Source organism: Periplaneta americana, chromosome 16 (genome assembly GCF_040183065.1).
Source record: "Periplaneta americana isolate PAMFEO1 chromosome 16, P.americana_PAMFEO1_priV1, whole genome shotgun sequence".
Taxonomy (NCBI): Eukaryota; Metazoa; Arthropoda; class Insecta; order Blattodea; family Blattidae; genus Periplaneta; species Periplaneta americana.
In genome coordinates this window covers 34,075,761-34,090,490 of record NC_091132.1, presented here as the reverse complement: position 1 = coordinate 34,090,490, position 14,730 = coordinate 34,075,761, and the positions used below count along the sequence as shown (strand labels likewise).

Genomic DNA, 14,730 nt, shown 5'->3' with positions numbered 1-14,730 from the left:
TTTTATAATCATGTAGCTTCTATTTCTGGTCATTTCGCATTATACACTCTTTTCTTTGTATGTATTTCAAGACTTCCTTTGTGCAAATGCCAGGACCTTTACCTATCACTATTTCAGTCTGTGGTAGTCCAAAGCAGCATTCTGCAGCTCTAATATGATGTTAAGGTACGGTCACAAGTCACTATTTTTGCTGTGCACCTTTTGTACTGCAGCCAAAAGTAAGCCAAAAGTAGCGCACTGCATGCTACTTTTCGTGCTGCGCAACCCGAGTGCAGCAAAAGTTGCAACTGGAGGTTGCGAGTCTGTTCACACACAAGGCGCTACTTTTAGCCGCAGTCATGCTGCAGGTTTCCATCTCCGTGTTGACTTCTCAATATACATTTTGTGGTTATGTTCACATTATTAATAAACTCATGTGAAAGCTTACTTATCTATTATTTGCTTTTCTGTCCTAACTATTATTCAGAAATTGGCATTATTTTTTTACTATAAAGCTTTTAAAAACGCCTATACACTTAAATGATAACCAACAGCATATTCACGTAATCAATGTTGGCAACCCTCCTGTCTGAAACTACGCTACAGAAAATTAAAAAATTGAATTATATCGTCAGCAAATATGCTCAGAGTGTGTTGTGCATTTAATAACTGTTACAAATAATTTATTTTCATCACATCTAACATTAAAATATATCCAAACAATAAAAGTATCATTGGCACATTTGGGTGGCAACACTGGTCGCAACTGCAGCAAAAGTTTCAACAAAACCGATATCAAAAATGCTCCAGCAGCAACCCTGAGAACCCTGTTGACACGTCGCTACTTTTAAGCTGCGCGCAGCATGGAAAAGTAGCGAGCAGCAGGTTCGGCAGCCGCTACTTTTCAGGTTGCACCGTTGTTCACACATCGCAGTACGAGAGTTGCGCAGTTTTTTTGTACTGCATCGCTGCAAAAGTAGCGACATGTGACCGTACCTTTACTACAACTTGCAGTTTATATTTCCATTGTTGTCTTTCAAATCATGGCTTTCTTTTCAAGTAACAATAAAAAATGTAATGGAAATACGAAAATGTATCCTAATATACTATCAAGAGAATGTTCATCATATAAGTAGCTGCATGCTCTGCCATTTCAGGACACACACAGTCGCTAATAAGATGGTTGTTTGTTATTGTGTGCAGTACTGAATTGAGTTTCAGAGCAGTATATCTGTTATTGTGTGCAGTGTTGAGTTTCATTTCTATATTTGTGTCTGTTGTTTGAGTCAAGGTTCAGAGATTTAATACACAGCCAAGAATTTTCATCTGCTGTAACTTAAAAAAAAAAAAAAAAAGTAAACCACCTGCTCAATGTATTGTAGAATTTCAAGAATTCAATGGTATCTGGGTAAAGGGAGATTAGTCATAAATCTACTTAAGATATCATTTTCAAAGTTACTGCACAAAATCTACCCCTTTGATGCATTGTCGTTATTTACACCACAGGCTGCTACAGAAGTTTGAGATCTCTGGCAAGAACAGTCCAATAGTTACTTCAAATCATTCATAATTATATGAATCTATTTTACTTAAGAGGACATTTACTTACTTATGGCCTTTAAGGAACCCGGAAGTTCATTGCTGCCCTCACATAAGTCCGCCATAGGTCCCTATCCTGAGCAAGATTAATCCAGGGGACATTCATATGATTTTTAAAACTTCCACAATTTTCATTCAAACTTTGTGAAATTTAAACTACCTACACAAACAGGTCCACAATACTATCATCTGCATAAAATTTGGTGCCATTAGGGTTAATAATTCTGAAATTATATTTTTTAAATATGTTTTATATTGATGTCACTAAAAAGGCTCCTTGCATCAAAATTTTCAAAATTTGTAGTTTATATTTTCTCAAAAGCTTGAAAATAGTCATGGGAATAAAAATTAATTAGCTTTTGAGCTCAGTCAAAATAAACAGTCACAATAATTTTTTTAATTTAATGAATTTGCCATTACGACATATTTAATCTAAGTACAATGAGAAACATAGGTAACTTCAGTAGTAGAATTACCAATACAATAATGCTCAATACTTGTGCCTAAGATACACTAAGTCCATTAAGCAGTAAGGAAATTACCTGAGGTACAATCGCAATAGCTTTCCTTAGACTCTCCAAGTCTACACTGTCAATATTTTGATCTCCAATGAGAATCTTTCCTTGCTGTGGTTCGAAGAATCGGTACAACAGACGAATTATGGATGATTTTCTGAAAATCATAATATTTCGATGTAGCTATACATGAAGAATTTATAAGAAAACAGAGTATGTTAATCGATTACATGGAAAACAGACTGACAAGAGTGAATTCATCATATGACTACAGATAAAATAATGGAAGTGTAATTTCAACATATTCAATTGCACTCGACAATGACTGATTGGTGATTATACACACTTATGCAAAAAATATTTCACTCTAAAAATTACCAAATATGTTACTGCGAAATGATTACTTTCACTGAACATAGGCTAAATATGAAAGCAATGATGCATGTACCTTACTGAAAAATGTTATTTTATTATTTTAATTGGATGGTAATAAATGAGATTTAAGACAACTCAACTTGCAACTTATGAGAGACAAATTGTGCTTTTAAATAGCAAAAGTTGAATACAGGCATTAATAACAATAATGCATACTTAATTCATGTTAGAATATTGAATGAACAGATCCTCTCCTGGCCAGAAAGCGGCAACTTTGACTATCGGCAGGTGAGCTCCCACATGCTGGTTTTAGAGACAGGGCAGTATTGGCGATTAGACAAACCACAAATTATTCATGTAAAATATTATTAAATTCAGTATAAGCAGTCAATATATCATATAATCACCCAAAATAAAAAAAGAGATTTTGAAAGCATCTGCCTTCATGGAGAGGGAGTGTATTTTTGTCTTTTCCCAACAGTATTTTGCGATAGCATATACAGGTGGCTATTCTAAGGACGAACTTCGTATAGTATTCGAGAATAGAAATATCAGTAGAAATATGCAGCCCCTTCCTTCCCCTGACCATCCTAGTGGTTTCATTTCTGGAGAACTTTAAAATGGCATCTGGAAAAACATCGTCTCCATTTCTCATAGGGAACTGCAGAAAATGATGTCTTTCTTAAGCAGGTACCAATAAATACAGTAAAACTTCATTTATATTTTTTATAGGGTCTGAAACGACATTTAATAACATCTAATTTTTCTGCATTTTTAACAAGAAAGCATCCTGAATGGGACAAGTTACGTGGTTGAGGTTTTTTTCTGGAGTTTTCCCTCAACCCATTATGAGAAAATGCTGGGTAGCTTTCACTGCTGGACCCTAGACTCATTTCGCTGGCATTATCACTTTCATTTCACTCAAATGCTAGATAACTATAGCAGTTGCTAAAGCATCGTACAATTTACCAATTAAAAAAAGAATAAGAAAGACTATTTCAGAAAGTCTTTTTTTATTTGGGTAAGGTGATGATGCTTTACCTGCTTATATTTAATAATATTTTACATTATTAATTTGTGGTTTTTTGAACTCACTGATACTGTGGTGTTTTCATAATCAGTGTGTAGGAGTGCACCCACCAAATAGTTGATCTTAGCTGCCACTTTCTAGGAGGGAGATCAACTTTCGATCAGTATAACTTCTTAAGAAATTGTTCAAATATTTTAAAAGTGGGGTGCATAACATGAAAGAATATTATTTTAATTGAGAAAGCATTAGTAAAATTTGCTTACCCTGAGCCTGATCCGCCAACAATAGCTACTTTTTTCCCAGCTGGAATTGTGAAGGAAAGTCCATCCAGTACTGGCTTTCCAGCAACGTACTCGAATTTGACATCTTGAAAAGTAATTGTTGTTGATTCTGGGGTGATATTCAGAGGTGTAGCATCATGTTTATTCTAAAATTAGAAGTTTTGTTTCAGTAAACATGAATTTTTACTTATTAGTCATGCTGTACTTACTCACCACATTGGTGATTTTACTAGTAGCTCTTAATTTCGCACAAACTCTTAACTTCAGTATGTAGTAACATAAGAAATATGTTATATTAACAAAAAGGGAACTAGAATGATCAAGAATGTTCCTGAATAAGAAATCTTAACAATAAGAAAAAAAAAAGTATTAAATTAATATTTCTTGAGTTTCAAATCATACAGTTTTGTACCATTAAGTTAGCATAAGTTTTCAAATTAGTGTAATATCTTAAGAGTTACCCATGCACGAGTTTGTGCTTATCTAAAGTGGCTCTTATGCAGGGTGGAAGTGGAATAACCCTGCAGATTTTCAGAGAGAATAGGTCATGTTGTATGTAACAAAAAAGTGTAATATCATATTGGTGTAAAGTTCATAGTTTTCTCACAAAAAAATGTTTTCCCTCAAATGTTTAACATTCTCTTATTCAGTAACTATTGCGAGTAGGATCGTGATTTTTATTCATAACGATAGAAAATCTAATAAAGAATCATTTATCTCTCTGGTGTATTTCAATAGCATGGACGGTTTTCGCGTAAATTTAATTTAAAATCACTAATTTCAAGCAGCTGAACGATACAAGCAGATTGCAATGTCATAGTGAGAGAGGGAGGCTTGCATGCAGAGACAGACCTGAGTTTGTTGACCTCTTACATCTTTATTACGAGCAGAAAGACGACTATGTTAACAGTGATGTTGCCAGACTGCTGAAACTCCCAGTTTTCTAATTAACTGTGCATTTAATCACGAAACATAAGATTCGTTTTCTATTCCTTTAAGTGTACTTATCATCCCTTTTAATCTGCAAGGTTATTTCACTTCCACCTTTCATATCTTATTTACAATCTACATTATCCCAGCCCACAGTGGGCTGAATAGTAATGAGAAAGTTGATGTGTTAACCAATAAAAGAACTAAAATCAACATACAAACAAACTACGAATTACCACACGAATCTACTTACTTACTTACTTACTTACAAATGGCTTTTAAGGAACCCGAAGGTTCATTGCCGCCCTCACATAAGCCCGCCATCGGTCCCTATCCTGTGCAAGATTAATCCAGTCTCTATCATCATATCCCACCTCCCACAAATCCATTTTAATATTATCCTCCCATCTACGTCTCGGCCTCCCCAAAGGTCTTTTTCCCTCCGGTCTCCCAACTAACACTCTATATGCATTTCTGGATTCGCCCATACATGCTACATGTCCTGCCCATCTCAAACGTCTGGATTTAATGTTCCTAATTATGTCAGGTGAAGAATACAATGCATGCAGTTCTGCGTTGTGTAACTTTCTCATTCTCCTGTAACTTCATCCCTCTTAGCCCCAAATATTTTCCTAAGCACCTTATTCTCAAACACCCTTAACCTATGTTCCTCTCTCAGAGTGAGAGTCCAAGTTTCACAACCATACAGAACAACCGGCAATATAACTGTTTTATAAATTCTAACCTTCAGATTTTTTGACAGCAGGCTAGATGATAAAAGCTTCTCAATCGAATAATAACACGCATTTCCCATATTTATTCTGAATTTAATTTCCTCCCGAGTGTCATTTATATTTGTTACTGTTGTTCCAAGATATTTGAATTTTTCCACCCCTTCGAAGGATAAATCTCCAATTTTTATATTTCCATTTCGTACAATATTCTCGTCACGAGACATAATCATATACTTGGTCTTTTCGAGATTTACTTCCAAACTGATCGCTTTACTTGCTAATCTACTAAACAGGTTATATAAAGGAAAATTAACTCCAATCTTCACAATAATTCAGTAGTGGAACATCAAAATTCAAGATGGAAACATTAGTTTAAAGATTTAAAACTAATTCCTGATCTACCTTGAAAATCCACTGTGATCATGTTCAGATTGACTACTGGTCACAATAGCCTCAGCAAACACCTTCATCGAATCGGCTTATTAAGTACTCCTAAATACTTGTTATACATAAAGGTAAATGATATGGACATGGAACACCTGGCAGATTGGGAATCCCTTAAGTCTTCTGTGGATCCAAATATTGGAAAGCAAGAAGCAAGATAACTTCATTATTAAATCCTGATCATTAAATGAGGATTTCATTCCTAAATATAATCAGTATGTTGTTGTTGTTTTCTAATGCCAGGCGTTTGACAATAAAGTCATTTGACCTCTTGCACTCCAATATTTTTCAAAGATATTATCATGGTCAATCACCGAAGCACAGATTTTGAGGTGTTCCGAATCCATTTCTTGGTTTGAGTTGCACAATGGGCAGTTAGGGGAGTATTACCTATACCTGTGTTCGATGAGTGACATGTGGTAACATTAGTTATAACACAGATATGTATATTTCTACCTTGATCTTTGTGTCCATGGTCATCAGTGTGAACATCGTCTGCATATCTATTAGGGCTTGACGAACTTCTCTGTACACTGATCCCAGGAAGCCAAGGGGCACTGACAATTGAAACAGCAAGCCGTTCACCATTACTAGATCTCCAACTGTCATGTTTCCTACGAAATGTTAAACAGAAATAAGTTCATGAGTCTGCATTTGTTGTCAGTGTACCAGTGACATACACAGAATTCTGTCAAGGTTGGGAGGAGGGGGTGTCATTATCAAAATTGTTTACAATTTACATTATGGGTATTTTAAATTTTGTGTATTATTATCATCATTATTATACTAAGTTCTAATAGAACATATTAATATTCTTATAAAATCTTTGATAACTAATTTTTTCACAGCCATCCAATTTTTAACAAACAAGAAGTTAAATTTCGTATTGTGTCAGCTTCATTTTATTACAAGGTCGGTACTAAGTGGTAAGTCTCTCTATAATAAAGATAGTATTGTTATAATTCGAATGTGCCGCAGCATCAAGCACAGGGATTACACTGGAGGAGGGGTAGAAAGAGTATGCCTTATTTTCGATGCAGATTTTGTTACTCTCACAGTGCAAAATTGGAGAAGAGAAAATGATAATGGATAAAAAAAATACTCAAATCTAAATATGTCCTTTTTTTAAAGTTTAAGAGGGGAGGGTTCAAACCCTCCTTGCATACGCCCCTGCAGTACACACACAATTAATGCATACAATATAGAGGAAAAATAGAGTATAAGTTCTATACCATATAATTTATTTTCAAAAAATCATGTGGCCTGACATTCTGGGTTGTCAAAAATACAGAATAATATACATATAACAACAATAATTCACAGAAATTACAATAAGTAGCTGAGATAAGTTTATGCGAACAGAAAACAAAAATTAGGATGACACACCTTCCTCTAATCATTAAACAATGTACATTCCAGATGCAGTCCAGCTGACAACACGTTTCTGTAAAACACAGTAGAGAGATGGATATACCACATAATCCCATAAACTTTAATAAAGTAGAAGTCTAATCTATTGCTTAAATGCGAGGGAAAGAAAGAAAGAGAACCTCCTAGAAACTAAAAGGTATCAATTGTTTTCGAGATATTGAAAGCACCAAAGACTCAACTCTAATTACATCATATAACGCATATTTTTCAACAATGCCTAACGAAAAATGTGCCAGAACTGTGCTGAGTAAGCAGTGGGTTGAAGGACACGCAGTTTTAACAACTGATAATGTTTCAATATTCTTATGTATAACAGAAAAACCATCAATAATAGTAAATTGCTTAAAATAAAATACTTTTTTTTTCTTCTAAATTTTAACAGCGCATATTTTGTTATTTTTAGTGCACATATCCTGGTTTTTAAGTGCATACAGGCATGCTTATTTTACTCTTTTTTATTGCATATGAATTTGCCCCCTATTCATGACACACATTAATTTATCATAACGGAAACGTGGTATACTGTAGTATCACAAACCCAAAAAAAAATAAAAGAAAGCTTAAAATAAAAAAGGTTTAATTGTCAACTAGTATGTGTGTTAAAGAAGACCTAAACTCAGTCACATTACACACTTTTTAAGATTTACTGCATTCTGAACACAAACATGCCTTATTATAAATGGTTGAATGACTCAGACTGAGAACATGATGCACACATATGATGTAGTTTGACCTTCACGCACTAGCATCAAGAACTCAGCATGCCATGTGGCCAATAGATGTATCACTGACATGCCACTGTGGGAGCAGACCACATTAGGCTGAGACACTCAGTATTCCAACTTTTTATACCACGATCAGCCTTATGTTCTCAATAAAGACGCAGTTTGCTACTCTGTAACTACTTTTGACGAATTATTCCTCTTAAGGTACGGTCACACATTGCTACTTTTGCAGCGCAACTTTTGTACTGTAGCTGCAAAAGTTGCATGTCGTCTTCCTTAAGCTACGTTACGCAGTCGAACATCTGTACCAGCGTCGTGGTACTACCACTGAAGATGGAGGTGCATTCCTCCGAAACATGTATGGTTTTTAACCGATTTTATTAATTTTATCCAATCATTAAAAAGTGTTCACATAACTGTATTAAATTACTTTTATTGTATATAACTACACTACGGAAAATTTAAAAAATGAATTATATCGTCAGCAATTATGCTCAGACTGTGTTGTGTATTTAATAACTATTACAAATAATTTATTTTCATCGCATTTAACATTAAAATATATCCAAACAATAAAAGTATCATTGGCACATTTGGGTGTAACACTGGTTGCAACCGCAGCAAAAGTTTCAACAAAACCGATATCAAAAATGCTGCGGCTGCAACCCTGAGAACCCTGTTCACATGTTGCTACTTTTAAGCTGCACACAGCATGGAAAAGTAGCGGGCAGCAGGTTCGGCAGCCGTTACTTTTCGGGTTGCACTGTTGTTCACAAGTCGCAGTACAAGAGTTGCGCAGTTTTTTGTACTGCAGCGCTGCAAAAGTAGCGACGACGTGTGACCGTACCTTTATATTGTCGGGGATGAAACTAAGTGAATGAGGATAACATATAAATTATCGAAATAAAATATTATTTTCATTCAATGTCCTCACCTCACCTTGCACAATCTGCTTGGCAGCTAGAACCATAATCAAGCTCAGAGCTGCACTGAAGATGGCATTCTGTCCGAAATTCAGTGCTGCCAGACTAGTGCTTGTCTTCAATGATGCCACTTCATATTTCTTCAAAGAGCTGTCATATCGATCTGCTTCATATTTTTCATTGTTGAAGTACTACAAATGAAATATATATGTTTATTATGTCTGTTATATAACTGCATTTTTCTGAAATTACTCGTATGAACCTCATAAGAAGAGAAAGTTAAAATAATCCCTCTTCCAAAAAAAATCTCAAAACAAATCATTCAGTTTGAGTCCAGATGTAAAACATCTTTCTGTTACAATGTCACGTGTTGGAATGCAATGAATGTCATCATCAACGTCGTCATCCTCACCAAACTGTGGAAAACATACCTTGACAGTTTCATAATTAATGAGTGAATCCACAGCTTTGTTTCCCGCTTCATTCTCTGCCTGGTTCATGTATACTCGAAACTTGGTCCTCCACTGAGTGATAGCAAGAGTAAACAATGCGTATATACCCACACATCCTAAAGATACCCCAGCAAAAGCTGCACCACACTTCATGCCCTAAAACATAAAAAAAAAAAAACAATCTGTTTTTTAAGTGAATTTTATTGTATATTTTTATTTATTCATTAAAGACATCAGCTCAAAGAATTTGAGTGACCACAAGGGTCCTGAATACAATAAACATGTACAATATAATGTGATGTGATACATTAAAGAAAAAATAAAGTTAATTGTTGAAGGCAAATATAAGTGGATTAATTGAAATAGAGATGATGATGTAATATTTGAAGGGAATCCTTGATAATATTTATAAGGACAGACATTACATAATCAAAAGGAATGTGAAGTTCCTTAAGATAATTCCATGTAAATTTTGTAATTGAACCTTTACTGCCAAACAGCAAACCAATGACAGACCATTGTTTAAGAGGGACGTTGTACTTTTGAGAAAGCTAAGGCAGACAAGGTTCATATATAGACTTCTTCTCAATATCAACTTCGGACACACTTACTAGAATGGCACTCACAAGTGCTAATTCGAATACTGTTGGAACTACGTTGAACACCATGGCTGATAGCACAAAGTTGATGCCACGACTACCTCTATCAATAGTCTGAAATCATTATACATAAAATTTAAATTAGAAGATAAATTGAAACAGTGTCATCTTTGTGATATACATGAAAGAGCCACATTTACAAACATTCAAACAGCTTACATTGCCATGAGAAGTGAAATAATTTACGATTTCATTATTAAAGAACTAACAAATCTGAACATAAGTTCTAAAATAAAAACTATAATTTTAATACAATCACAGAAGTACAATAACATATGGAGCATAAATATGGGAGTTAAAATTAGGAACAAAATAAAAGTTATTTTGAAGACAAATGAATTTCTCATGGCGTTCTGCAAGAATTTCAATAAGAGATAAGATAAAGAGTAAAGTGAATGTTAGTTAGTTTCTAATCCTCTGGCATATTGGATCTCCTCCATTTGCCTTCTAGCTTCCCAGTAACAAGTTGCTCCTAGGAGAGAAGCTTACTTTGCCTATCACCTTGCACCGTAATAAATGTTCTCCATTCATGATGGAATCTGGAGTTTCACACAGAACACAGTGTGTGAGGGGTAGATGTTGAGACGATGCAGGCACACCACCAGACAATCATGTCCAGTATATATTCTGAAGAGTACTATGGCGGTATTTCTGGGAGAATCAGGAATCATATTCTGGTTGTGTAGAACTACAAATGTTTTCCAGCATTTATTTTGACTTTTAAAGTCATATTCATTTCTCATCTTTTATTCATTCTTCTACTGCTTAATAACTTTGCTGTGTGGAGATAAATAGTATTGTTGCTTATGTTTTTGATTTGTGTTCCTTTTTTGCCAATGAGTCTGCCAAATCATTATCAATATTCCGCAATGGGACGCAATTCATTGGAAAGAAATGGTCGTGTTTAAATATTTTAGGAGTTTCAAGGAATGGTGTATTTAATAATTTATTCTGTTACTTGTGAAAGTTTTTTTTTTTTTTTTTTGTCAAGGGCTGATTTTGAGTCACATGTGATTACCATGTTGTTGATTTTGTTTATGTGACAAAGTATTTTATTTTTCAGAACGAAAAGTTATATTTGTTCAGACCAAATTTCTGCACATTTAAAGGACAAAACAAATTATTTCAACCATTTATTGTCATAAGACACTGCTCTCTTAAATTGACTGACCATATTCGGAATTAAATCAATGGCTTTTCCAAAACATGCTATGAAATGTTTTATATAAAGCAATTGAAGACATTATTACAAAAACAGCCAAAGTCATTTTTAATGAAATCGAGTTAAGGACACATTTGCTATTATTTTAAATGTTTATAGACTCCAAAAACGGCCCAGGTCAAGTGCAATAGACACAAAGATAAAACACCAGTTGAACGGAAATAGCTGACATGTGTTATTCTTTCAGTTTTTATTATTCTCCTGAAAAATAGCAATTTTGACAAGGGTTGTTTTTGTAATTCTTCAATTTGTATCTTGAAAAGGAAGAAAAAACGAGCAAAATTGTATGAAACTTTTTGGTTTGAAATATCTCAAAGAATAATACTCTTCAATTAATGATATTACTTACAGTTCGCCCTGTATTATGAAAAAAATTACTGTAAACACAAATAAGTAATAGAAGACAACTGTGAGAAAATAATGAGGCATGTAATGTAAGTTATAGAGTAGCGTGAATAGCTTTGAAAATCCACATACTTTGGAAAGAGCACCAGTTTGTCTGCTCAAGTGGAAAGACAGATCCAGATTGTGAAGATGAAGAAAAACATTTCGAGCAATGCGTCGAATTGAATGCTGAGCAACTTTGGCAAATACTGCATTCCTCAACTCATTGAACCCTGCAGCACCAGCTCGTGCAATACCATCTGAAAATAAGCAAAAATGGATTTAGAAGTAATGTCAAAAAGTGTGCTATAGAAGTAGAGGGTCCATATCAGTCGATCATAAGAGTAAGGTGTAATCACAGTTTCTTAATGGTCACTTACAATGATCTTTCTAATAGTTTCTACCACAAAAGTAAGGAAGGAAGAAAAGAAAGAATTGATTTGTATCACAATACTTTATTGTTATACGGAGTACAAACAAAACATAAAATGAAACAAACTACAGAGGTGTTCCAAACATACTTTTATGCTCGATCATGCCGAAATGTAGTAATTATACATCTGGTAGCAGTCCTTTAATAGCATAAAAAGTCGCATGAAACTCGCCTATAATGGTAATTAAGAAGCTCGTATGAAAAGTATGAAACTCACTTGTCCTCGTTTCATAAACATCCATACTCGCTTCTTAATTACTATCATTATAGGCTCGTTGCATAATGTACTATTTCAGAACCAGCACTTTCTTTTAACATTATTACTTACATCCAATGAGCATACTTGTTGCAACAGTTAATACTGTGTCAGGAGCTGACGCCATGTTGAAGAATGCCTCTCCAGATTCTGTTGGGGGTAGTGCTTGATTCAGATAATCCAATGCATACTTGAAGGTAAACGGCACAGCTACGTTCAACATCTTTGCTCCTGCCAGAAGACCAAGTGCTACACATACACGTTTACGTATAGCTGCATCATCCTACACAACATTCAGCATATAGAACAAATGGTCTTAATCTTCATTGTCACTTGTCAGTTATTGATAAATGAACAATGTTAAATTCAATTTAAATTCAAATTGTAAAAGTTGAAAGTGATTTCATCTTCTGTTCTTTGTTATTTCATTTTTATTTTCTCGAAATCTAGATGTATGATATTAGATCAATATACTATATTGAAATTAAATAAATAAAATTACTTAATCATTTGCTATAAGGTTGTGGGAATTTCAAAACTGTTCAGAAAGTTATGATAAACAGTAAATTCAGTGATTATACAGTATATTAAATGAAATCCACAGTCTACCACTTTAGTTCCGAAAATACTGAAATAAAGGGACAACCAAGGCAGTCTTATTTGAACTTTCAATGCTGTCTACAACTGCATCATTGCTGAATGTTGTTTGATGCGGAGTGAACAAGTCAGGTTTGTGAATACAAAACAATAGGTGTGTTACTTTCCTGGCTTCCTCCAAAAAGTTAAGATTGACTTCTTTATGTAATTAGATGCAATAAAACCTACGCCTATTCATCACTGTTCCCTTTTTTTTTTTCAACTGATCATCTAACAAAGTTATATCTATATTAAGACTAATGAGCATAAAAAAATCTCTGTCTAAAAAATAAAGCTCATCTAAAAATAAAGCTCTGATTATATTCATCTCTGTAATGTTGGAAGAACACACCTTCGGCCAAATGTAAGTCATCATTCCTCTGAGCATATCCCTGCTGGTGACGGGATCCCCATTCAGGGGTATAGCTTCTCTAGACATGGAGGACGCTCCAGGGTGGAAACATTTTCTTACTGGTTGGGTTGGAGGAATCTTAAGAGGAACAAAGTCACTGACTATCTTATGGATGTCAGTTTTAGCTGATGAAAGATAACCTTCACCTCCACTCTTTGTTCGTTTCCTTTTCTTATCTTCCAACACATGGCTGGTATTGCTTGTAGTCTGTAAATACAGAATGATAAAGTGAAGAACTAATAACAATAAATGAATAAATAAATAAATAGACAGACAGCCAGATAAATAAATAAATGGAGGGACAGACAGGCAAACCCACTGACAGACAGATAGATAGATAAACATCATCCTACATGAACATATAAATTGGTTAGATTATGGAAGAGCAGTAGTAAAGCTCGACAACTTGAAATAAAACCCCTTAAAATATGTCAATTTCTGATCTTTTCTCTCATTCACTCTCCCCATATCCTTCAGACACCAATCTCTGTAATTATGTGAGAGGTTGTGTGTAGGCATTACAGCCAATATAACAGAACATTCTACAATACTAACACAATAACGAATTCTCCATTTCAGCTTTGATTATTGGCTAGGAAGATTCCATAACACTAGCATTGCAGGCGAGAAGTCAATCCTTAATATTTTCTTTTAGCAGGTTTCACAGTGGACATTAAAACCTGAAACCAACTCTGACTCACCCTCAGCAAAATCAAAAGGAGTACGATTGGTTTCAGCCAAACATGAAGTAAACCAAATTATTGATAAAGGAAATGTAAAAAAAATTGTTCAAATGTAAATTTGAAAATCATAAAATATTTTCAAATTATTACAATACCCTTAAAATCTCGATATTACTGACAGTGATTTTACTCTAGCTGAGTTGTGTTATGTGTCCTTGTGTTATATTAAAGTAGAAGTTCCGAAATATTATCAGTTATTTATTTCACATCGAATACGTCTATAATGTATTATTTCAGAAACTATATTAGCATCTGTATTTTATTTACTGTGTGGGTTACAGCGAATCAGGCAACACCACCCTTGTATCTTTGTCTTTGTATCTCCCCCCCCTCTCTCAACAATTAGCTTTCGAGATTCAAGCCAGGGTTTTACTTCAATTTATCATATAATATTCTTAGTACTCAATATAAAGTAAAACATGATACTGTATGTGTATAAATTTCAGACAACTACTCTAAAAATAATCCTGCATTCCTTCTTCCCCTTTTTTTTTTTTTTTTTTTTTTTTAGTTATTTAATGACGCTGTATCAACTACGAGGTTATTTAGCGTCGATGAGATTGGTGA

General features: G+C 34.3%; 1 protein-coding gene across 3 annotated transcripts in view; it reads right to left on the bottom strand.

The window, feature by feature from the left end:
* The window catches only part of ABCB7 (ATP binding cassette subfamily B member 7), a 29,033-nt gene that overhangs the window by 3,874 nt on the left and 10,429 nt on the right, over window positions 1-14,730 (bottom strand). For 2 of the 3 annotated variants that reach the window (XM_069812896.1, XM_069812899.1), the window contains exons 2-10: window positions 13,361-13,627; window positions 12,445-12,655; window positions 11,777-11,943; window positions 10,030-10,131; window positions 9,398-9,574; window positions 8,983-9,157; window positions 6,344-6,501; window positions 3,762-3,925; window positions 2,121-2,250 (exon numbers count right to left, since the gene is read on the bottom strand). In XM_069812896.1, coding sequence (XP_069668997.1) covers window positions 2,121-2,250; window positions 3,762-3,925; window positions 6,344-6,501; window positions 8,983-9,157; window positions 9,398-9,574; window positions 10,030-10,131; window positions 11,777-11,943; window positions 12,445-12,655; window positions 13,361-13,627 — 1,551 coding nt within the window. Of the gene's footprint in view, window positions 1-2,120; window positions 2,251-3,761; window positions 3,926-6,343; window positions 6,502-8,982; window positions 9,158-9,397; window positions 9,575-10,029; window positions 10,132-11,776; window positions 11,944-12,444; window positions 12,656-13,360; window positions 13,628-14,730 lie in introns of those variants that run through there. The other variant, XM_069812897.1, reaches the window with a different exon arrangement.